The following is a 22,894-nucleotide window of genomic DNA, read 5'->3' on the forward strand; positions in this document are numbered from 1 at the left end:
CCTCTCCACAGCCCTGTGTGCAGCATGCTCTTCTAGAAGGAGGCAGTGGAATGAGGTGGCTGAGACCCTGCGGCTTTCGAATCAGCCTGAGAAGGCTCTGCTATTTGCTGTCACCTTGGGCAAACGATTTAATCTCCCTGAGCCTCTGTTCCTTCATGTGTGAGGTAGGGCTGATCATCACGCTCTTCTCCCGGTCGTGAGGCAGCCAGTGAATGTACAGATTCAGGAAGGCCCCAGCGCCAGCCAGCTTTATAGCACGTAACAGTGCCACAGAGGGAACACGTCTAAGAGATAAGTATAAACTCTCAGGAGTCAAGGCAAATTCTAACAATCGAATCGTTAAGAATATAGCAATTTAATGGGTCCAAGATAAAGGCTGGAAATAGCTGGTAAATGAAGATCCTTCTGAAAGCTGTTCTGGTACCCCCTCAGCCTCGTCCTCCTCTGCCCTTTGTCCTCCAGTGGAAGGTAACCAGTCGCTGGCTGAGGAAAGCCGCTTCAGGAGTGGCCGTGGTTATGTTAGTGGAGTCCATCTGTCCTCGGGTTTGCTGGGACAACTGCCAAGCCGCCGCCCCTCTCCTGGCGCCCCTGCAGGGAGAAGTGCAAAGGCGCCCTCCCAGGGGCGGCAGCCTGGGTAAGGCCCTGTGGGGGTCCCCAGTGCTCTCTACCCTCCCAACTGTGGCAGCGGCCTTCACTCCCTGGTCTTTGCTCCCACCTGCTGTGGCTTCGTAGCAGGTGAACAGGACAGAGAGGCCTCTCTACTGGTCCCTCACCACACCCCACTGTCACGCCCAGCTCTGCCTCTGGGAAGCCCTAATTACAAGAAGCGACAGGCCAGTATTCGTGAGGGCTGGTCAGTGATTCAGGCAGCTGGGAACGAGGCAGGGACTTTCTGCCAGCCAACCTGAGAGCACAAGACTGCGAGGTAAAACCTGGCTGGGCACGGCGCCCTCCCTGCCCCCTCTGTGCCCCACAACACCCCCCGCCTCCTTGGTCAAGAGGATAGAAGGCGCTTCCAAACATGTGCTCTGACTCTGTGTCCCAGTTAGGGAGGAGAGCCCGTGCTGTCTCTGTAGGCCTCTCAGACAGAGAGGGCAGGAGGCTGTCCGTGGCGTCTCTCTAGAAGACTCCCCCGCCTCAGAAGAGGCCCGGGTGAAAATATCCCCCAACCATCTGCCTGCTGAGGAAGGGAGGGGTTCACAGAGCCCAGTGAGCCCTTGGATCTGAGCTGGAAGTCTGGGGGAGGAGAACCGAAGCTGTGGCTGGCAGGGTCGTGGGGCACCCTCAGCATCCCATCTCCCCAGAGGCCACTGCTCCTCAAGCCCTGGAGGCTGGAGTGTGCAGAGAGCACGTGCTCGCACCCTGTCCCCAGGAGGAGCTGTAACCAGGCCCTGGGTACTCCCTCCTCGGAGCCGGCAGCCAGGGGTGCGGTGGGAGAGACTTCCAGGGTTGGAGGCCTCCGCTGAGGAGCCGGTGGCGCCCTTCAGGCTGAATGGGATGTCATATTGTAGGAGGCTTTCTTCAGGGTCTCCAGGAAGAACTGTTCATTCTCCAAGAAGTCACGGTCCTGAAAGGCAGGGCTGAGTGAGCAGTCCCCACTGCCTGGCTCCCTCCTGTACCCACTTCTGTGAACAGGGACACTGGGTCGCAGGATTGAGAGCAAGGTGGAGCCAGGCCTCACTCGGGGGCCCTCTCTCCATTACTCCCTGGCTCTGGGATGCGGCGGGGGCAGTGGGGGCACGGAAGTGAGACAGCGCAGGTCTCAGTCATGGTGAGGCCCTTTGTCAGCACGTGACTTCACCTCTGTAAACCTGTCTATAAACTGGGGATAATAACATTACCTGCCTGCAGGACTGGGGGAGTGGGGGTAGAGGCTCGTACCGCACATACAGCTTTTAGCACGGAGCCTGGCATGCAGGGAATGCTCTGGAAGTGATAGCTCCTATCATTCTGATCACAGGGTTACTGTGAGGTTCAACCAAGGTGATGGATGCAAGCTGCATCCCACAGAACCAGGCCTGGGGGACGGGTCTCAGAGATGCTCAGTGGGCAATCTGCACTATTATTGTGGGGTGGGGGGACTCAGCCCTCCCTGGGGCCAGGGTGCTCCTTCCTGCCTCCCACCAGTGTGGACAGAGGAGCCCTGGGCCCAGGGCGAGTGGGCGGCTCAGCTGGGGCTGCCTTCCGCTCGGAACACTCACCTGCTCCGCTGTGTGCTTCAGCAGCACCAGCTTGGCGTGGAGGTACGAGGGGCCCAGGCCGGCGGGGGGCCGGCTGCACCCGGGCGCGGTGGCGGCAGGAGCCACAGTGGCTGAAAAGGCCGAGGAGGAAGTCAGGGGCTGCGGCGTGGGTGGGACAGCAGGACAGCTACAGCTGGGTCCCTGCGGCCCTCTCACCACTGTGGGCCGCAGCAACCGCGCCAACCTTCTGGGCACTTCCACCGACTCTCAAAAGCCTTTGAAAATGCTCACGGGATATTCCCTGGCAAGTCCAATTCTAGGATTTTATTCATGGGAAATAATCAGGCAAAGGCATAGAGATGTATATACAAACATTTCCACTAGGGTGTTTATCTTAGTGACAAAAAACCACTCAGTATGGAATCATGGGATACAATGGACAATGATGCTGATTAAGAATTACAGTTAAATGTTTCATTACTGATAGCAAAACATGTTCCATATACATGTTTCTGAATGAAAGAAATCAAGGTTGAAAACAACTGAGATGATCTCAATTTTTTATTTTGAAAACATACAGTGTAGAACGCTATGCACCAAAATGTTAAAAGTGGTTTTCTCTAGAGAGTGAGGTCGAGATTAACTTTTTACAAAGCAGCTTTCCCCTCTCTTCTCTCTTACTTAGCTTTCCCTAACGAACATGTGTGACTCGCGTAACAAGGGACTGGCGAGCAGATGTTAACGGGCCCCCGACTCCAGTGAGGGACGCCACTCGGGCACTGCCCCCCAGCGGGCCGGCCCCGCCCACGGCCCATCCTTTGGAAGCTACTCACCACCCAGGCAGGAGGCTGCCGGGCCCTGGGTCCTGGGGAGCAGCACCACGGGGCTGGAGGGCAGGTCCTGTCGGATGTGGTCCAGCAGCAGCCTCTGCTGGGCCAGACTCACGTGCTCCTGTCCCCGACCCCAGAGAGAAGGACGTGGCTGCGAGGGCGGGAGACTGGAGGGGGTCGCGGGGGCGGCCGAGCCGGGGGGAGCCTTGCCTGGTGCACGCGCTGCTCCTGCTGCCGCAGCCGCTCCTGCTGCCGCTCTACCAGCTGCAGCCGCGCCTGCTGCTCCTGCTGCACCTGCCGGGCCTCGCGCAGCGCCCGCTGCCCCTCCTCCAACTTCTCCGAGGCTACCTGCGGTCAGCGAGGCTACCTGACGGTCAGCGGGGCTGGCTGGGTGCGTGCCCGGCCACGCCCCCCCGAGCCCAGCAGCCCGGCACCTGGCTCATGCTCTCCACCTCCTCGGCACGGAGCCTGGTGCACAGGGCAGCAGCGCTGACCCTCTCCTTCTCCAGCCGCAGCTCCTGCCGCTCCCGCTCCAGGGCCTCCCTCTCGGCCGCCAGCTGATCCTCCTTGGCTCGGAGCTCACTGGCCCTGATCTTCAGCTCGGCTTGCTCCTGGAGACCGCAAGGCCTTGGGTGCGTTCTCCCCTCCGGAGCGAACTCCCCCTCCCCTTGGTTTCCCAGGCTCCGATCCACCCTGACTCTGAGGGAGGCAGTGTGGCAAGGGGTCCAAGGACGGGTCAGAGAGGCCTGGGGCCAAGAATCGGGGCTGCCCCTCACCCCGGGACTCAACTCCTCTGAACCCCAGCTTCCTCATTTCTGGAATATCTAAGTCAGGGAAACGTGATGACAATTAAATGAGAGAATGTATATAAAGCACCTAGGACAATTAAAGGAAGTTATTATTATATGATTGTTTTCATTTCTACATTCTTGTCATCTCTAGGCTCTTTGCTAAGGGAATACATCCCGAGGGAGGAGCAGTGAGGGCCGGGGAAGGAAAGGGCAGGGCTGCTGAGCTCCAGGGCTGCCCTGGAGGCTCTGGGCCCTACCTTGGCCAGGCTGATGAGGGTGCCCTCCCGCTGGGTGTCCACCTGCAGCGCCCTCTCTGCCTCACGCTCAGCCCGCTCCTTACTCAGCTTCTGCTGCGCATAGAACTCGGCCCACTCGGCTGCGAGGCGCCGCCGCTCCTCCCCACACTTGCGCATGACGGACTTCTGCTCCTCCAGCAAGGTGCTCTGGGACAAGAGGGCCAGGGCACAGGCTGAGCATCCTGAGGCTTATGACAGGGGTCACAGCTGTACATGGCGTGGCTGCAATCACCTTGGCCTTCTCCAGCTCCTCCCGTTCCATGGTGATCTGCTGGACCATGACCTTCCTCTGCTCTTCTAGGCCGCGCTGCGTGGACTCAGCCCTGGACTGCTCGGCATTCACCCGCCATCGCTCCTGGGGGCCAGGTGAGGACATGCGTTCCCTGGACACCCTGCCCGCCCCCTCCGCCCCCCGTCAGGCCTGACTGCGCCCCAGGGAGCTGTGCAGCCGCCCCGCCTCTCCCACACTATGCCACAAACACCTCCAGAGAGGTATAGAAGGAAGTGCCAAGCAGGGCTGCCAGGGCCCAGGCTTCCCTCACTGGAGTCAGGAGCTCCCACCGAGAGGCACTGGGCCGCCCCACAGCCCCGCTCCCCGAGATGCAAGCTGCTGCACTCTGCGTGCCTGTCTCACAGGCAGGTGGCCGGGGCAGGTGTGACACAGCGTACGCCGGGGGACCAGGGGCCACACTAGAACGAGCTTAGCAACTTGACCATGCCTGCCTGAGGCAGGGGCTTAAGAAATTTACAAGAAGACCTGAATACATACGGTTCACGATACAAACACACCTACATCTAATGTCGGTAAGTCTACGGAGGATACAGGACATCCTCAGTGGCTGTCTCTGGCCAGTGGGTGATTTTAATTTCCTTCTGTACTGCTAACTGTACAGAAGAAACTGTACTGTATTTTAATTTTTTCAGTATAACGTATCATGTTATAACCTAGTACAAAGGAAAGGAAAGGTATCATTTTTTTAGAGAATCAAGCTTGTTCTTCTATACAAAAGATATGAAGGGGTTCAAAAATGCATCTCTTAGAGCTCAGGAGGCACAGGCTTCAGTAGACGGATGAACGTGACAGATCTGAGCAAGGTGGGCAGGAAGGGCACAAAGGGGAGCACTGGCTGCATCCCTGGGGTGCTGGGGAGACAGGCCCTGCCGGCGGGAGGGCGGCCCACCTGCTCCAGCAGCCGGCTCTGCTCGTTCAGGCGTGCCTCCATCTTCCCGATGACCTCCTGGAGCCGGCTTCTCTCCTCTTCCATGTCCCGCTGCTGCTGGCCCAGCCTCTCCTGCAGCACTGGGGGGCCACGGGGCGCTCAGTACCCGCCCTCTGTCCCAGCGGGATGGGGGTGCAGGGGGTACCCACGGCCCACCTGGTACCTCTGAGCTGCTGGTCGCGCTGCCGGAACCCTAGCTCCCGCTCCTGGGCGGTGGTGAGGTGTGAGGCCTCCACGCGGGAGGACAGCTCATGCAGGCTGCTGGAGAACTTCTCCATCTGCTCGATGATGCTATTCAGGGACCTGGGGCCGGGGGGACTGGGTCAGCCTGGCCCCGGGCCCCAGCCCTGCCCCTCGGGCGGGCAGGGCCCAGATGGCGCCCATACCGCGTGTGGGAGGTGGCACTGGTGACCGCGTCAATCTCTCGGTCCTTCAGCAGCTTCAGCCGCTGCAGCTGCTCCTCGTGGTCCTGGCGCATCTCCAGGATGGAGGCCCTGAGGGGAGCGAGGGCAGCGCAGTGAGCATGCATGCCAAGCTGCGCCAGAGGGCTTGCCATTCAGCTCCCCTGGCATCTTTCCTCCTTGTCCTCGTCTTCCTCTTCTCCTCCAGGCACTGCCTCCGCTACCTTGGCTCCCCATCCTTATGTGTCTTGGGGCCTCGATGTCACAACCACTCTAACAGGGAGACTCCTTCCATTACTTAGCAAAGGACATACACAGGAAAAAAGATAGGTGTGTGGGTAGCCTTTTCTTGTCTGGCCAATCTGAGAAGTGCTGAAATGCCTGCTCTGCCCACATCGACCGGCTCCCTTATGTAGCTTTTCTTAGTTTTGTTCTCATTTAGAAAGGCAACCGGATGGACACACCGGGCACAAGAGTGTAAACCTCGGGGCGCCTGGGTGGCTCAGTCGTTAAGCGTCTGCCTTCGGCTCAGGTCATGATCCCAGGGTCCTGGGATCGAGCCCCACATCGGGCTCCCTGCTCAGTGGGAAGCCTGCTTCTCCCTCTCCCACTCCCCCTGCTTGTGTTCCCTCTCTCACTGTGTCTCTCTGTCAAATAAATAAATAAAATCTTTAAAAAAAAAAAAAAAAAAAAAGAGTGTAAACCTCGTCCCGGGTCCATCTAGTCACCAGACTCAAGAGCGCCAGCAGGCGAGGGGCCTGGCCCATGCTGAGCTAGGTGCTTGGGTTGCCTGCCGCTGCCAGGACCCCTTAGGCCCTGCAGGGACCTCTACCCCACTGCTGGGGGAGTGCTGGGCCCTCCACTCAAAGGCGGTAATGGGTCAGTGTGCCTGGCCTTGGTCCTCATGTGGAAGGGAAGGGGTCAAGCCTCAGCTGCTGAGCCACGGCTTGGCGACTCCAGGGAATGGACTTCCTCTGGCCATCCTCGAAGATGGCCGGGCCCTGCCTGTCCCCCAGGCCTCGCCCTCACCGCTGCAGCTCCCGGAGCCGCTCCATCTCATGGTCCTTCTCTTGCATGGCAGCCGCCAAGCGCTGCTGGTGCTGGGCTGCGAGCTCGGCGCGGGCCTGCTCGGCTTCTTGGCAGTACGACAGATACCGGGCCGACAGCTCCTCGTGCTCCCTCCGCAGCCGCTCCTCCCGTTGCTGGTACGATGTTTCTAGCACCTTGACACGGCTTCTGCCAGCAAAACACAAGGCCGTGGTGCTCAGAGGGTGAGGGCAGATACCCAAAGAGCCCCTCCAAGCACACTGGCTAGGGCCAGCCCTGAGGTTTGGGAGGCCCGGGCGGGAGGAGCGGCGGGTACCTGTGGGCACTCTCGACGAGCTCCAGGTCGGCCTGGTGCCGCTGCTGCAAGCTCTCTAGCAAGAGCCGGTGCTGGGTCCGCTCCAGCTCCAGCTTCCGCACCTGGAGATGGCGGGAGGGTGGGGAGGTGGGCTCCCTGGGCCAACTGGTTCCAGCCCTCAGAGGGAGACCCTCTCGTCACAGCCTCGCCCCCCCAGCCCAGGGCCCCTCTGTCCTTCACCTGGGCCTCCAGCTCTGCCAGCCGGGCCTGGCTCTGCAGAAGGTCGGCCTGGAGCTCGGCCGTGCCGCTCTGCAGATGCACCTGGGCGGCCAGGAGCTGCCTCTGGTAGTCTGCGCCCGGCAGCGGGCTCTGCGCCAGGGACTCGAGGAGCAGGGACTGTAGGAGACAGTGGGAGATGGTCCAGGTAGGGGACAGGGATTCAGCTGAGCTCAGCTACCTCTGGCCCTCCCAGGCCCTGCGCCTCATCTGTGGCCGCAGATGGGGACAGAGACATGACACCCGGAGGCCAATGCCGAGGCTTGGAGTGGTGCGGTCACTGTCCCTCCCCGCCTCCCTCAGCATGACATCCTCCCCAGCAGGTGTTCCAGATTCCTAGACAAGCAGCTGAGCCCTAGCAGTGTCTCAGCTATGACAAAGCTTCCTTTGCCCGACCCCGAGTCCAGATGTCGAGCGCCTCTCTACTTCCTGCAGGTTGCCCACCACCCACCATCTCCAAAGGTGCTTCTGGGTTCCTGGGGATAGGTCTCTGGGGTCTCCTCACTGCCGGGCTCAGAGGTGACTGCCTCCCACACCTGGGAAACAGGTGCAGCGGCAGCGGGAGCATGGCAGCTGTGGAGGCGGCTTTCTAGATGGAACACGGGACACGTGCAGCCCTGCTTCCTGACTGGAGTATTCCTGGCTGCCCCCGCACGGATGCCACCTCTACCTTCCTCCTGCAGTCAGCAAAGTAGCAGCCAACTAACTCTGCCTGAGACTGGCGAGGCTAGAGGCTGAGGGAAGCGCTGGGGGGAGTGCCGTCAGATCTCCCCACACACGATTCCCTGCAGGCTGTCGTCTGTCCGCCCTGCCTACCTGGGCAGGCACAGAAGGCCCTGGGGGTTCCTGGGAGCTCGGGACACAAGCTGCGGGCTCTGAAAAGCAACAGCAGAGAAATGAGCAAGAGGCCCACAAAGGCCTGGAGGTCTCGTGTGTCTGTGTGTGTTTGGGAGTCCAGCTCTACTTGTCTTCCCGGACCCCAAAGGAAGCTCAAAGTGCCTCTTCCACACCCATAGGTAAAGCACCAAACAAAGCAGAAAACAAACCAATGCTGGAGAGGTCTCCAAGGGCTGTTCCCCTCTTTGGGTCACCTGCAGGGAGGGTCAAGGCAGCCTGTTTCCAAGTCACAGGGGACCTAAGGACATAGAGATTGGGGGGGGGGCGGTCAGTGGTGGCAAGGTGAACAGCCTACTGTGTAGAAGAACACAGGGAGACCGGAAGAGGGTTGGCGTGGGCAGTGAAGGAAAACAGGTTCAGAGAGTTGACTGGGAAGGCCTGGTAGCTGGCAGTTTACTAAGAGTGAGGTCTTGGTTGGGTAAAGGAGACCAGGCCCGGCTTCAGGTCCCCTTAGTCGGTGGGCCCGATACAAGGTAGCACATACCGCATGCCAAACCAACCAAGTCAGAGCCCAGCTTGGCTGCCCATCATCTCTAAGGAAGGAGGCCCACGCAGGCCCAACCCAGCCTCTCACCCCCCTCAGCCCCCTGTGGACATACCCCGAGGTGGCAGGTCTGGTCGGTGGCTTCTGTGTCGCTGTTCCTGAGGGCCCTCCAGCGGCTGCTTGCTTGAACCCTTGAGTGCTGGGAACAGGTTGGCTGAGGAAGTAAGTGTTACAGCAAAGGTGGCAGAAGGTTCCAGTTAGGCTGGATATGGACAAGGCCTGAGCATGAAGCTGTTGGCCAATCGTCCCCTCAGCGCCCCTCCTGTTCCCATCGTCCCATCTTGGGAATTCTCCTCCCAAGTCTGAGCCCTTAGCCTTCCAGTACCCCTTCTTGGCCCCAGGGCCCACTAGGGCACAGTGGACGGGCACCAACCATCTGCTGACGGTCCAAGGAAAAACAATCCACACGTTATAGACACCAGAGTTAAGTTCAAGTTCAAGGCCTTGTTCTGGCCCACATAGCTTTGCTGAGTTAGACTGGGGCTCTGCTCACTCTCCGGCCAGGTCCAGCTCCCTTTGGGCTCCTCTCTTCTCCTGTCTGTGGTTCCCACCCACCTTGGCTGGCTCTCAGGACCAAAGGGAAGCTTTCTCCTTGGTTTCAGAGGTAGGTCAAAGCTACCCTCCTCGTTCACACCAACCCTGGGGCTGGGTTATGTCCCTGGCCTGTTGCACAATTGCCTACTTCACTTCTTCCTCCCTCTGGCCACACGGCATCTTGCCACTTCCTCTGGACGATCCCAGTCTTGCCCTCTTGCCCTCAGAGGTCCCTTGCTGTCCTGCCCCACAGGAATGCCACACGGTGACTTTCCCTAGGAGTTGCCCCTTAGTCACTGTCTTCTCTGACACTCCCCCAAAGCATGGGCATATGTCATGTCCTTTAGCGCAGGCCAGCAGAGGCACCAATAATTTGGACACTGGGTCTTTTGGGACCTCAAGGGCACTATGGGCAGGGCCCTTGCTCAGAGGCACCGGGATGACTGTGCCTTTGTCACATCAGGGTACCCTCTGTCCCTGCCTGATCAAATCAGCCCTTGTCCACACGACAGTCAGGGTGTGAGTGTCAACAGCCTCCCGATCCCCTCATGTCTGCACCTGGGCAAGGATGGGGAGCCAGACCCTCTCTCTGTAGTGTCCAGAGAGGTAGAGAGGCACAGCTAAGAGGTGGTGCAGGCCGGCACTCCTGACTGAGGAACCAGGATGGGCAAGGTTGGCCCCCCACACCCCTGCCCGGCCCTCCCTCCCTTAGAGAGCAGCCCAAGCCCATACCTGCTGGAAGGGGGACTGCCTCCTGCTCCCACCAGGTTCTGGCCCTTAGAGGCCTCTGTGTGCTCCTCTCTGGCCAGACCTTGGGACTTCTTCCGAGACAAGGCATGGCTCAGCCAATCCTCTTCCTCTTTGTCCTTAGACACTCCCAGCTGGGAAGGCTGGCTGGCTTTGGCAGGGAAACCTGCACTCTCCGTTGGTGGCTTTGGCCCCAAAGAGGAGGAAGGCAGTCCAGCTGGGGCAGAGCACCGGCCTGAGTCAGAGTGCTGGCTCCTGGGAGGGAGCACGGAAGGAGTGGAGAGTGCTGAGCCTCCCCTCTGAGCCTCTCTGGTGGGAGAGGGAGGGAGCAGGTCGTCGTCCTTGAGGCCCAACCAGTCAGCTCCTCCCTTCCTGGGGTGAGTGGGGCTGGAGGCCGCTGGGGTGCTCTGTTTGGAGCCTGGTTCTCCCTTGGTGTCTGCGCCACCTTCTGTTAAGAACCTACTTCAAGACAGAGAGGAGGGGGTCTAAGGCAGGGCAAGCAGTCCATCCTAAGAGCCCCCCAACCAGCCTTTCCCTCTGCTGCTCGGGGGTGACTCTGAGGCCCACGCTAAGGAGTGAGAGGCGCCCGGGGCTCCGCACAGCCAGCCCGACACCCAGCGAGCACAGTGCCCACCCAGCTCGGGCGGCAGAGCAGCGGCTGGCTAAGCACCACTGGGGAACACCACCGAACACAGACATCTTGAACAGGGCACAATTCCATCCATAGCAAACAGCACCAAACGACAACCACGGGCACACACGTCCAGAGAAAGATCAGTTGGATCAAGTGGTTTTAGGTTTTCTATCAACAATGTCACCTGTTCGTTTATCTGGCCACTGCCTAGAAGCGTTACTGGCCCCTGGCAGAATGTTCTGAGGGCTAAGAACGTACTGGGACTGGGAGAAATGTCAATGCGTGTGCAGGTTATTTAGATGGAAAGGGGCTGACAAAGCCAACGTGCCATAGTATCAACAACTGTGGACTCTGGGCGAAGCGCGGGAGGGAGCTCTTTGTACCATTCTTACAACCTTTCTGTCAGTTTGAAATCATTTCCAAACATAAAATTGAAAATGTATACTGGGAGGAAAACCCCAAATTCAGAAAATTCTACCCACTAACTTAATGTTTCGCCGCACACAGGGATGAGCCCACGGCAGCGTCTCGGTGGCCCCAAGGCCGTTCCTGGGGAGCAGGGCGTGAGAAGCCACTGAAGGTTCATGGTCTCACTGCCCTGGGACTGAACATCCCTCAGCTGTTTATGGCTTTATGGGTCCCGGGCGGTGTTGGGACCACCTCCTCCTTCTCCTTCCAAGGAGGCTGGAAGGAAATGGGCCTGGATGCGCAGGACTGGGCAACCCCCCTCTTCCTTCAGCACCTGCGGACAGCCACCCCTGGGCCTTGTACGCCATGCTTCCCCAACAGGACTGTCGGCGGGATGGGGGAGCATGGGGCACCTCCTCCTTCCTGGTGGGCACCTGCCCCAAGGCCATGTTCTCTGCGGGCCCTGCTTACCTGACCGACTGCCGGTGGGACTGGCGGCCCTCACAAGAGCCCATGGTGGGCTGATAGGCCCCAAAGGTGAAGTCCTCATCACCCCAGGAATCTTCCTTGTCTGTAAATGAAGAAGCCTGTGATCTCTAGCAAGGGAATTAGACATTTTGTGGCTGCAGAACTCTGTTTAAAAAAACTGAACTGGTAGCTTGACGTGTCAGCAAGTAAGTAGAGGTGAAGCTGCCGTGCGGTTGGCAGGGGTCCGGCACTGGGTGTGAGCTCGAGGTCTCAGGATCCCACATGCCAGGCATCACCTGGGAGCTGTGAAAAAGGCACTGGCAGGGTCCTGCCCCAGACGTCCTTTAGATGAGGCCCGCTGAGCTGCCCGTGCCATGAGAGTGATTCTCAACGGCTGGCCCACGGGCCGACACTTTGAGAAACACTGGTCTAGAGTGAGCTTTTGCAAACTGTGAGCTGCTACCTATCAGCAGGTCAAGAAACCAATTTCACAAGTCACAACCAATGTATTTACAAATCAGATAACGTATAAATAAAAAAATAACAGAATACTGAATGTGGTAATTATCATTCCGTGATGCTTTTGTCTCAGTTATGATAATGTGTGTTGTGATGTAGCTTATTTCTCATTGTGGGTTGTGGTAAAAGCGTGGTCTGGGAGCCCTCCACCTCGCCTCCCCTGCCCCGCAAGCTTCCTCACCCTGGGGCCTCTGGTACTTCTTGTCCAGCTTGAATTCCCTGTGCTCCCCAGTGCCCGGGCGGGCCAGGAGCTTGGCGGCAGTGCCCCGACCCAGCAGCTCATCCAGCCTGGAGCGAGCAGGACGGGGCCCTTCCCTGCGGGATGGAACACACACAGGTGCACGTGAACGTGGGGGGGCGCCTGGGGGCCTGCATCGTGCCCACCCTCTAGCTTTTCCCTGTGCCAGAGGTAGCTGTATGGGCAGGGTTTCTCCGCTCCTAAGGACCCTTACTGGTCGCCTGTCTGCCTCCTTTCTGCTGTGGGGCTGTCTGCAAACCCCAGGGTGGCCACAACATCGTCCTCCTCATCAAATAGCACTTCTTCTTTCTTTCGGACCGGGGTGTCCCCAGGAGTTAGTGGAATAGATGGACCTAGAGGACAGAACACAGGGCACAGGACACAGTGCCCACGGCCCACCGTGCCCTCAACTGTGGTGTCTGAAGGGGCCGAAGGGGGTGCTTCTCCGCGACCCGGATCTCCGGGTGTGGCTGCAAGCAGCGCACAAGTCTGGTCTGCGCATAGGCCTGACTCCCCCGCCCCGCCCCAGCTCACGCATCCCACCTCCCTGTTCGGAGACACCAATAATCTCTTGGTCCAGGACCTTAGCCATGTGGTCCCGGCCCGGCGGAGTCTCTGGTTGTGCCACCTGCATCTGCCCCGGACAAGCAACAAGCCCACCCTCCCTACCTTGATTTCTGACTGGGGCTGGGCTCTTTTCGGAAGCCATTTTACTCTCGGTCCCAGGGGGCTTCTTGGTGATTCCTTCCTCATCGTCGGAGAGAAGTCCCGCCAATGGGTCTTCCAAGTCTCACGGCCAGAAGGGAAAGCACAGGTCAGACTGCACCGTTTGTTCAGGAAAACCAGCCCTGCTCTCTGGTGGGGGAGCCATCACTCGAGGGGCGATTTCTAGCTGCTCTAATACATGAACAGGCCACTCAACACCCAGGACACACATCAGCCTTGGCAGGGAGACAGGGAGCCGGGGGGCGGCCCTGGGCCTGTCTGTGCACCCCCAGGGCTCTGCTGCCTGCGCGGCCTTCTGGAAGCGTCCCCCAGGCAGAAGTGAAGTAAAACATTTGTGCATTTGGAAAAGGAAGGGGAATTCTTCTTATGCTTTATAAAACCTTCACTTCAGGCTGATGTCTGGCTTCAAAGTCTTGCAAAGAAGTGATCCAAATCTCCCCCCACACACAATACCATCAGTCCCTCCCTGAATTCCTGAGGAGCTGAACCGGTGGCCCCAGGAGTCTGCTCCCCGTCTGACACACGCAGCGACCTGACCCCGGGCAAGCACGTGAGCATCAGCCAGGCTCCACCACTCTCAGAAGCGTGACTGCGGGGCCTGTGGTACCTTCGAAGGAAAACTTTCTGTATTGATGCCCAAGGCTGCTGGGAGAGGGAGGGGGCTTCTTGGCAGGAACGGTGTCCCCTGTAAGAAGCAAACAGAAGGCAAGGTCATAGGCCTTGGCTGCTCCCAGCCAAGTTCCTGCCACACCATAATGGGGACCCTGGGCTGGCGTGCCCTTCTCCTGGGGAGGCTGAGGGCTCATGGCCTGGAGACAATGGTGGGATGGGTTGACACCTCCCCGGTTCTCACACAGGCTTCTGCCAGGGAAACGTGGTCTGGAGCCACCTCCTGCCCCCCAGTCACATGTCACTCCAAACAGTCATGGACTTGGGAGGTACACAGGCTCCCACCAAATTCCCCAATTTAACTCAAACGGTTTCTCTGGGAGCTGCCATGTTGAACTTAGAGGGCCTGGAACCACACTAGGGAGGGAGGAAGCTGTCCCCTCCCCAACCACAAACAGAGAAAACCCACAGGAATGAGAGCTGCCTTCCGAGTATCTTCCCTGTCCCTTCAGTGTCCCTAGATTCAAGAAACTCTTTCTACTCACCTTTCTCACCGGCTGTCAATATGCCGGCAGGTTTGGGATGACTAGGCAGCTCTTCTTTCCCAGGACCCTTGGCAGCTCTTTTGCTAGAGGCCAGATTAGACCTCTTCAGACCTAAGAGATCGGCATCCATGTCGTCCAGATCCTGGAAAAGCGGGAGGGAGGGAGGAATGCTCACTGGTGCTCAGCTAGGGGTGCCGAACGCCCCTGTGCTCTGAGAAGCCTGGTGATATGGCCTCCACATTCCATGGGGACAAGTGGGGGCCTAGTTTGGGGAACTGACCCCGACCGGCTTACAGAACAGGTGAGAGGCCAGGTCTAGGGCTGCACCTCCACACCACCTACTAGCACCTGTTTGCCACAGGCTTAGTAAATGGTGAGGCTCTCTTTATGGTGGGAACAAAACAGCAGGACCCCGGGATTGAAGACTCCCAGAGGGACTGCCTCCGGGCTGTGAGAAGGGGCCAGGCACCCAGCCAGCAGAGGAAGGCAGTCAGGGCCTCCCACCACCCCCGCCCCCCGTTCAGACTCGCCAAATGCTGACCCTCGTAAGGGGATGAGAACTTGTATCTGGGAGGACGCTTGGCACCCCAGGGGCAGAGGTGTGAGGAACACAGGGAAAAGGGGAGACTATGCAGGAAATAGAGGAGTTGGGAAAGAAAACTGGACCACGGGGACGCAGAGCGAGCGGGGATTCTGGAGTGAGACTTGATGTCACCACCAGCCGCTGAGTCAGAGGACTGGAGGGCTGTAGCCAGGGGTGCCAGGGGTGGGCCCTGGGGAAGAGTGATTTCAAGATGAGGTTAAGAGGCTGAATATGGAGCCAAGAAGGGAACAGACTCCAATTCTTTAGCCCTCCCTTCCCCCCCATGGCTGAAAGCAAGCGCTTGGCCTTGGCCTGGGACCATGGGTTAACAAGGAGGACAAGAGGCAGAACATCAGGCAGGAGGGTGCTGCCGGACAGAAGGGCAGGGAAGCCAAGGTGACCTAAGGTTGCAGACCCCGGCTAGGCCACCTGAGCCCTGGGGGATTATCTTGTAAACTGTACAGAATTTATGTCTTAAAATTCCATTGCTAAGCTTAGCTTGGGGCTTGATCCAATGAGAGCACAGCTGGGCTGAAGGGGCCTTGGCAGGGGATGTAGAGAGAAACACAGAGAACAGTTAAGAAGCAGCCTTAGAGGAGAGTCTCTCCTTCTTTCCCCTCAAGGGGGGTGGTGTCTTTGGGTGGGAGCCAGCCCCACCGCACTAGGGGCTTGGTGCATGACTGTGTCTCCCGGTGGATGAATCTCTAGACACCAGGAGACTGGATTTCTATCCAGAGGGACACGAAGGGCAGCAGCTCACGGATGAGCTCCTCTCTTGCCTAGGAAGGGCTCAGGAACACAAATTGTAAAGAGAAAAATGGGACGGAGAAGGAAGACTTGGCACAGAACATTCCTATGCCTACCCCTGCTCCCAGAACGTGCAAGCCAGTAGGTACCTTCATTGCCTGGAGCAAAATCTGTGGGTCTGCATCTGAGACGTCGGACACCTAAGTCCACAGGAGCGCAAGGACACATGTTAGCTGAGGCCCAATAAAGCTCTGGCTCGTTACTTTGCTTCTGTGAGGGCAGACGGCCCAGCAGGGGCAGAGCCCGGCCAATAGGGTACCAGCAGGAAGTCCTGCCTTCCCCTGAGACTGAAGTGTCCTCAGAAGTCAAACCTGCCCAGGTGCAGAGATCCAGAAAGCACTGCCACTTTCTGTCCCTGCTCAGTGGAAAGAACCCTTTCACGACAGGCCATCACTATGCCATTTCCCAACTATGTAACCGGACAGCCGGGAAGCTTCTTACTGGAAACACAGTTACAAGGAGCAACATCCAAGACTCCAACACCTGCTGGGAGCTCTACTTTCTAGCTCATCTCACTGGCAGGAAGGAAAAGCTTGTTGAGTTCACATTTGGGTCCATTTGGTAGCCCTTGGGTATTATTTTAAGAACACAATGGCTAGGGGCGCCTGGGTGGCTCAGTCGTTAAGTGCCTGTCTTCGGCTCAGGTCATGATCCCGGGGTCCTGGGATTGAGCCCCACATCGGGCTGCCTGCTTGGTGGGGGGCCTGTTTCTCCCTCTCCCTCTGCCCCTGCTTGTGTTCCCTCTCTCACTGTGTCTCTGTCAAATAAATAAACAAAATCTTTAAAAAAAAAAAAAAAAAGAACACACTGGCTTTGCAGAAACTCCTGAACCCTTGTGTGAGCAACCTCCCAGCCACCACCTCCATTCCACTGCTTCTGGGGATAAGTAGAGAGGGTGGGCAGTAGGGTGGACCAGGCTCACCTCAGCATCAGGTCCTGGGATGCCTGCCGTGGTGTCAAAGGCATAGTCTTCCAGGAGGGACCTGCAAAGAGGAGCAATCAGCACCCACTTGCATCCCCAGGGCACTAATTGATTCCGAGAAAGGAAGGTGGCCCAGAGCCCCGGTGAACCTGGAAGACTTCTCCAGGAGAATGGGACAGAGTTGCTTAAAGGAATTTCACAGCCCCCCTAATGCAGAGACTTTCCATTTTTTTAAAGCAGTAGAGGCCCTTTAAAAACAATCTGTCAAACACTTGTGGTAAGCACAGCATAACTCGACCTGTCCCACTGCCATGCAGTACGCTTGAGACTATTTTAACACTGGATATCAAAAAAAAAAAAAATAGCCACAAAATGGAAAAACAACTGTTAAAAACAACAGATAAGAGAGAATAACAGAGAGACTCTCAGGTGGCTCAGTCGGTTAAGCGTCTGCCTGCGGCCTAGGTCAGGAACCTGGGACCCTGGGATCCAGTCCCGCCTCGGGCTCCTTGCTCAGCGGGGAGCCTGCTTCTCCCTCTGCCTGCCACTCCCCCTGCTTGTGCTCTCTCTCTGACAAATAAATAAATAAAATCTTTTTTTTTTTAAGATTTTATTTATTTATCTGACAGAGAGACAGCGAGAGAGAGAACACAAGCAGGGGGAGTGGGAGAGGGAGAAGCAGGCTTCCCGCAGAGCAGGGAGCCCAATGTGGGGCTTGATCCCAGGACCCTGGGATCATGACCTGAGCTGAAGGCAGACGCTTAACGACTGAGCCACCCAGGTGCCCCAAATAAATAAAATCTTTAAAAAAAGAGAGAGAGAGAGAAAAACAGAACTGCGTTGGCTAAGATGAAGGTGGAGGGCGGAGAGCTCACAAAACTCCCTCCTATCTCTCAATGGTCAGGAACACTTTGGAAGAACAACCTGACAGCCACTGACCTAGGCCAATTCTCTTATTCTGGGGATGAGCACACTGAGGCTCAGAGAGGTTCAGGAGTCACCCAAGATCACACAGTAAGTAGCATATGCAGGACTGGCAGCCAGGACTTCTGACCCCTGGTCAGTTCGCTCCCCACTCCTCAGGTTCCTCACGGGCCAGGAGCGGGGGGAAGGGAGGAGTAACTGACAGCAGAAGTGGGGCACACAGCAGGTGGAAAGTGGGGCGGTGAGGAGGCAACAGCATTTGGACTGAAGGGGTGACAGTCACCCAAGCCAGTCCTGCTCTTACTTCGTTCGAGCCTGGGAAGAAGGGAGTGCCTGGGCGGCACCTGGGGCGTCTCGGGCACGTGAAGCTAGTTTAACAGGCTCCTCAGGTAGCGTTGCTGGAAAAAAACAGAACAGAAATGATGCCATTTGGCTAGTGAACTGGAGTCAGATGGAGAGGACTGGAAGTTCCCCACCAAGCTCTCCCAGGAAAACCTTCTCCCAGGAAGTTCGCCCTAAATGCCAACTGGGGCCCAATGAAGAGCCCAACCCTACCGCACCCCATCAAGCGTAGGAAGAATGATGCACTTCCATCACCCAGAGCTCTCGGCTGAACACAAGGTTTGGGCTCCATGGGTTCTTCTTTTTTTTTTTTTTTTTTTAAAGATTTTATTTATTTATTTGAGAGAGAGAGAATGAGAGACAGAGAGCACGAGCGGGAAGAGGGTCAGAGGGAGAAGCAGACCCCCCGCTGAGCAGGGAGCCCGATGCGGGACTCGATCCCGGGACTCCAGGATCATGACCTGAGCTGAAGGCAGTCGCCCAACCAACTGAGCCACCCAGGCGCCCTCCATGGGTTCTTCTGTGCCAGGTCGGGGGAGCCTCAGTCTGGTTGCCCCCAGTGAGCTCCCCACACTCCAGAAGCCCCGCTCCTCATTACAGCAGAGGGGGACACACACAATATCCAGAATATATAAGAAACTCATACAACTCAATAGTAAAAAGACAACCCAATTTAAAAAAAAGGATCTGAATAGACTTTTCTCCAAAGAAGATACACAAATGGCCAATAAACCCATGAAAAAGATGCTCAATGTCAATAGTCACTAGGGAAATGCACATTAAAACCACCATGAGAGGACAGGGGGTGGGGGATGGGGTAACAGGGTGACGGGCATTAAGGAGGGCATGTGATGGAGTGAGCACTGGGTGTTACGTAAGACTGATGAGTCACTGAACTCTACCTCTGAAACGAATAATACTCTATATGTTAATTAGTTGAGTTTAAATTTTAAAAGATTAAAAAAAACCCACAACGAGATGCAACTGTATTATACGCGCCAAGATGGGCATAAGCAAAAAGAAAATTAGCAAGTGTTTGCAGGGATGTGGAGAAACCAGAACCCTCGAACGCTGCTGGCAGGAATGCAAAATGGTGCTGCTGTGGACAATAGTCTGGTGGTGCCTCAAAAGTTAAACACAGCGTTACCATATAAGTAATTCCATTCCTTGGTATACACCCCAAAAGAACTGAAAACATATGGCCACACAAAAACGTGTACCTGAATGTTCCTAAGAGCATCATTCATAACAGCCTGGGCCAAATGTGGAAACCACCCAGGTGTCCACCACCGGTGATGAGTGGATCAGCAAAACATGGTCCATCCACACACTGGAATACTGTCCAGCGGTAGGAAGGAATGAAGACAGGAATGGCTCAGTGTGGGCGAACCTCCAGAACACCGTGGTGAGTGAAGAAAGCCAGATGCAAAAGCCAAGTATGATGTGACATTTTATACAACATGTCTAGAACAGGCAAACCCACAGGGAAGAAAAGTGAATAAGTGGTTGTCTAGGGCTGGGGGGAAGGGAGAATAGGAGGGACTGCTAATGGGCATGGAGTTTGTTTATAAAGTGATGGAAGTGTTCTGGAATTAGATTGTGGTGATAATTATGTTAACTCTGTGAACATACTAAAAGCCAGTGAATTATAAACTTGAAAAGAGTGAATTTTCTGTGAATAAGATTTCAATCAAAAAAAAAGGGGGGGATTGGCCTGGATGGCTCAGTTGGTGAAGAGTCTGACTCTTGATTTCCGTTCAGGTCATGATTTCAGGGTCGTAAGATCAAGCCCTGCATCAGGCTCTGCACTCAGTGGGGTTCTGCTTGGGATTCTCTCTCTGTCTCTCCCACTGCTACCTGCCCTACTCTCTCTCTCTAATAAATAAATCTTAAAAAAAAAAAAAAAAAGGGGCGCCTGGGTGGCTCAGTTGGTTGAGCGACTGCCTTCGGCTCAGGTCATGATCCTGGAGTCCCGGGATCAAGCCCCGCATCGGGCTCCCTGCTCAGCGGGGAGTCTGCTTCTCCCTCTGACCCTCATGATCTCTCTATCTCATTCACTCTCTCAAATAAATAAATAAAATCTTAAAAAAAAAAAAAAAGAACAAGCCTAAATCAGGGGATTCTGCAGAAGGGGCACTTACTCTCATCCCCCAAGAGGTCACCAAGGACATCATCAATGGAGCCTAGAACAAACAGAAAAGGAACTGTCAAGACTTCAGAAGGAAAGAATGTCATTAACAAGCCTCATGTCTTGAGACCTCATCCCAATTCCAGACTCCTCACCACTAGAGCGCTCAGATACTGGGACCGGGGCCCAGCTCTCTCTTCAATGGCCACAAGACGTTTCCTAACTCTCTGGCAACAGATCGCAATGCCTTGTTGAAGGACCCCAGGGTAGAAATTGAAAATAACTTTCTCAGAGGATGATGGTGAGGATTTTCAGGAGCGCCTGCATTCTACAGGACACACTGGCCAACAAGCCAGTTTTCCAGACTCTGAATAAAGCCCCGTGTGCTTCTTTGGGAAAAGAGTCCAAGATTTCTAGGCACACACAAGCTTCTTTCATGCCAACAGCTTCCTCGTGCCCTTCCATCTGAGACCTCCCCCTCCCCTAGCTGGGGCACATGGGGGGAACCCAAAGTACAAGTACTGAATTAGTTTTTGCACCCAGCTGAAGTGCCTTTACCGCCCTTAACGCCAACCACATACTGCTCAATACAGATCCCGACAAGAAGGACTTTTTCCCCAAGCCCCACCCCTGTCTATTTCTGGATTACTCTGAGGGCCAACAGGCAGCACAGGGAGTCCCCTACGAAGACCAGAGCTTCCTGTGCAATTATGGGGGAAACCAGCAAGACTCACATCAAGAACATTTAGATACAGACACGTCTATGTTATTTTTGGATGAAAGGTGGGGAATTATTTTTGCCTTAAGGGTGATATTCCATTTTTCCACTTACCTTTCAATCCCTTTTTGGTTTTCGGTGCCTAACATTGGAAAAACAAACCACATTAACAAAATCAAACAGTGAACATGGCTGAAACTGAGAATACAGAATAAATTGTTGTGCCTTCTGCCAAGTCACCAGAGGAAAAGGAGCACCAATGGCATTTAGAGACAGAGCTCTTTATGCTTTCCCAGAGTTTCTGAGAATAGACTCATTCAGAGCACGGAAACAGCCCCCACTAACCAGCAATGGACACCACTGTGAGTGCCATCCGGTGGGCAGAAGTCTCCTTTTCCCTGATTTCCAGATGCCACCTGGAAACCCTCCCAGGCAGGATGTAACACGACTGGGAAGGTTTTCCCCTCTTCTGTGTCCCTGACTTCTCAACATCAGCAAGGGACACTTATAAATGCTTCCGGCTGGCCATTCAGAGGCTCAGAAGGCTTGCTCATCTTTTAATAAGTTTGGTATCAATTCTACCTCCCATCATACTTCTCTGGGGACCATATCCTAGTCCTTGTCACCCAGCCCCTAAAGTTCTCCAGGCAGTCAAGATCTTGGGGGTGGAAGTAGTGGTGAGAGTCTGCATTCTGCCTACCATCTCAAGGCTCTGGGAGCTGCTTGTAGCTTGTTCACAGTGCTGTTCAGGTCATTTGAATTCTGCCCACATCAGGCTCATCCTCCCTAGTGAAGAAAATTCAAGTGGTTGATTAAAAATGATGTAGCTTTAACAGTGCTTGGGTCCAAGGCCCATCAAGGTTTCTCTCACTTTATCCATTCAAGAGGTTAAAATCTAGTTCCATAAATTAAAAATTCCCTATAGGGAGAGCTACTTAGATGAGAAGCAAAGTGCCCTCGGTGACTTAATGAGCTGAGGCCTGGAGATTACTCACACCAAGTGCAGTGGTCCTCATCTCTTATCCTGAAAGAGGATGCAGGAGATGGTAGGTACCCATCTCAGAAAGGAGGTGGGTGTCTGGTACTATGGCCAATATGCATTCCCAGGCAACACCCATGACTACATTTGTGCATTCAGCACGAAGAGTGGATGTTTGCGCTGGTTTTACTCCTTGAAACTATTTTCACCGATGGTAGAAATTTTTCCCTTCACGGTAACTGTAAATCCGACTTAATCCATTAACAGCGAAGTGTTTGACTCAGATTGTCACTCTCCTTACCCCTCCTGAGCATTACCAAGGCAGACAGTCCCTGCCTTGGAAGAAAGGAGTCAGAGAGGGTCATCTCTATTTGTCTGGTGTTGCAGGTCCTGTTAACAGAATGCAAAATTCATCTGGGATTACTTATAGGGGCCACTCTGAGTGTTTGTTTCTCTTTCTTTATAATGGCAATTTTCACGACCTACAGGTCCAAACACGTTTTGTCTCCCATCACACCGGAGAGCTTCTGCCATCTCCCAGGGATTCCGTCCTAGCCTCCCAGACCGGGGGAATCTCTGAGAAGTCTGCAAAGGCCGAAAGTGCCACAGAGTACCATCGCGTCATCGCATCTGCTCAACCAACTCCGTGCCAGGCATTTAAAAATCCTTAGCAAGGGCCCTTCCGAGTCACCCCGTAGGTCCGGAGACTCCGCGCCCCTCCCTGCGTCACCCCCTCCATGCGCCCATCCCAGCTCAACCCCGAGCGCGGCCTACTCTCCTCCCAGCCCCTGAAATCTCCCGGGTTACGCGCCATTCCCCGCGGAGGCGCAGCCGCTAGCCATAGCCGCTGGTCCGGTCCCCATTCGACCCCAACTCGCTCCGGCCTCCCGCTCCGGAGTCCCGCGGACGCCAATCTCTCAATAGCCCGGAGTTCGAGTGCAAGGCGAAGCGCGAGGCACCCTGGGAGTTGTAGTCCTCGGTCCGTTCATTTACCAGAGTCAAGGGAACAGGGGACGCCGAGATAAACTACATTTCCCAGAGCGCCCCGCCGCGGCCGTTAGCCTCTGTTCGCGGCCCGGCGCGTTGCTAGGAGCAGGCGCCAGGCCACTTGGGGAGGAGGGGGGCGGGCTCCAAGGCAGTTCGGCTTCTTCCTCTCGCCCTCCCCGGGAACTGCCGGGCCTGGGTTCCAGGACTTCCTCTGAGGGCTGACTTGTGGCCGGGTGGGGGGCATGAGAAATGTACTAAGATTGGAAAATTGATGTGCGAAACCATGAACAATTATGTAT

General features: G+C 56.0%; 1 protein-coding gene and 1 long non-coding RNA gene across 11 annotated transcripts; one reads left to right on the top strand and one right to left on the bottom strand.

Moving 5' to 3' along the window:
* Window positions 1-336: 336 nt before the first annotated feature.
* FBF1 (Fas binding factor 1) lies at window positions 337-22,537 on the bottom strand. Of its 10 annotated transcripts, none has more exons than XR_013445217.1 (31): window positions 21,910-22,396; window positions 21,330-21,415; window positions 20,744-20,771; window positions 19,925-19,966; window positions 17,746-17,839; window positions 16,518-16,578; window positions 15,685-15,735; window positions 14,206-14,347; window positions 13,659-13,736; window positions 12,995-13,114; window positions 12,540-12,678; window positions 12,269-12,402; window positions 11,572-11,671; window positions 10,044-10,520; window positions 8,833-8,931; window positions 8,383-8,471; window positions 8,153-8,211; window positions 7,301-7,456; window positions 7,082-7,182; window positions 6,748-6,954; window positions 5,704-5,811; window positions 5,481-5,620; window positions 5,279-5,397; window positions 4,330-4,452; window positions 4,059-4,244; window positions 3,445-3,621; window positions 3,221-3,358; window positions 3,014-3,131; window positions 2,202-2,311; window positions 1,362-1,567; window positions 337-588 (listed from the first exon to the last, which is right to left on the bottom strand). XR_013445217.1 is itself a non-coding variant. In XM_078066110.1 (31 exons), exons 3-31 carry the CDS (start codon window positions 21,330-21,332, stop codon window positions 1,484-1,486), a joined length of 3,483 nt encoding a protein of 1,160 aa, XP_077922236.1. In that variant the 5' UTR covers window positions 21,333-21,415; window positions 21,910-21,998; window positions 22,420-22,530; the 3' UTR covers window positions 337-1,483. The 10 variants fall into 10 exon arrangements, 9 of the variants coding, with proteins under 9 accessions (XP_077922236.1, XP_077922237.1, XP_035944429.2 ...); XM_078066110.1 differs by adding an exon at window positions 22,420-22,530 and having other exon boundaries at window positions 337-1,567; window positions 21,910-21,998; XM_078066111.1 differs by adding an exon at window positions 22,420-22,530 and having other exon boundaries at window positions 337-1,567; window positions 21,625-21,998.
* On the top strand, window positions 4,536-7,882 carry LOC144380895 (uncharacterized). The gene is made up of 3 exons (XR_013445218.1): window positions 4,536-4,901; window positions 5,927-6,048; window positions 7,772-7,882. It is a non-coding gene; the product is annotated as an uncharacterized LOC144380895 (long non-coding RNA).
* Window positions 22,538-22,894: the final 357 nt, after the last annotated feature.

This window comes from Halichoerus grypus, chromosome 2 (genome assembly GCF_964656455.1).
Source record: "Halichoerus grypus chromosome 2, mHalGry1.hap1.1, whole genome shotgun sequence".
Taxonomy (NCBI): Eukaryota; Metazoa; Chordata; class Mammalia; order Carnivora; family Phocidae; genus Halichoerus; species Halichoerus grypus.

Bases quoted from the DNA above. Each gene is read 5' to 3' on its own strand.
- FBF1 (XM_036088533.2), bottom strand. The intron at 3,132-3,220 runs GCAAGGCTCCCC...GGTCGGGGACAG, and splicing joins AGGAGCAGCGCGTGCACCAG to GAGCACGTGAGTCTGGCCCA. The intron at 2,312-3,013 runs GTGAGTAGCTTC...CGGCCTTTTCAG, and splicing joins GGCAGCCTCCTGCCTGGGTG to CCACTGTGGCTCCTGCCGCC.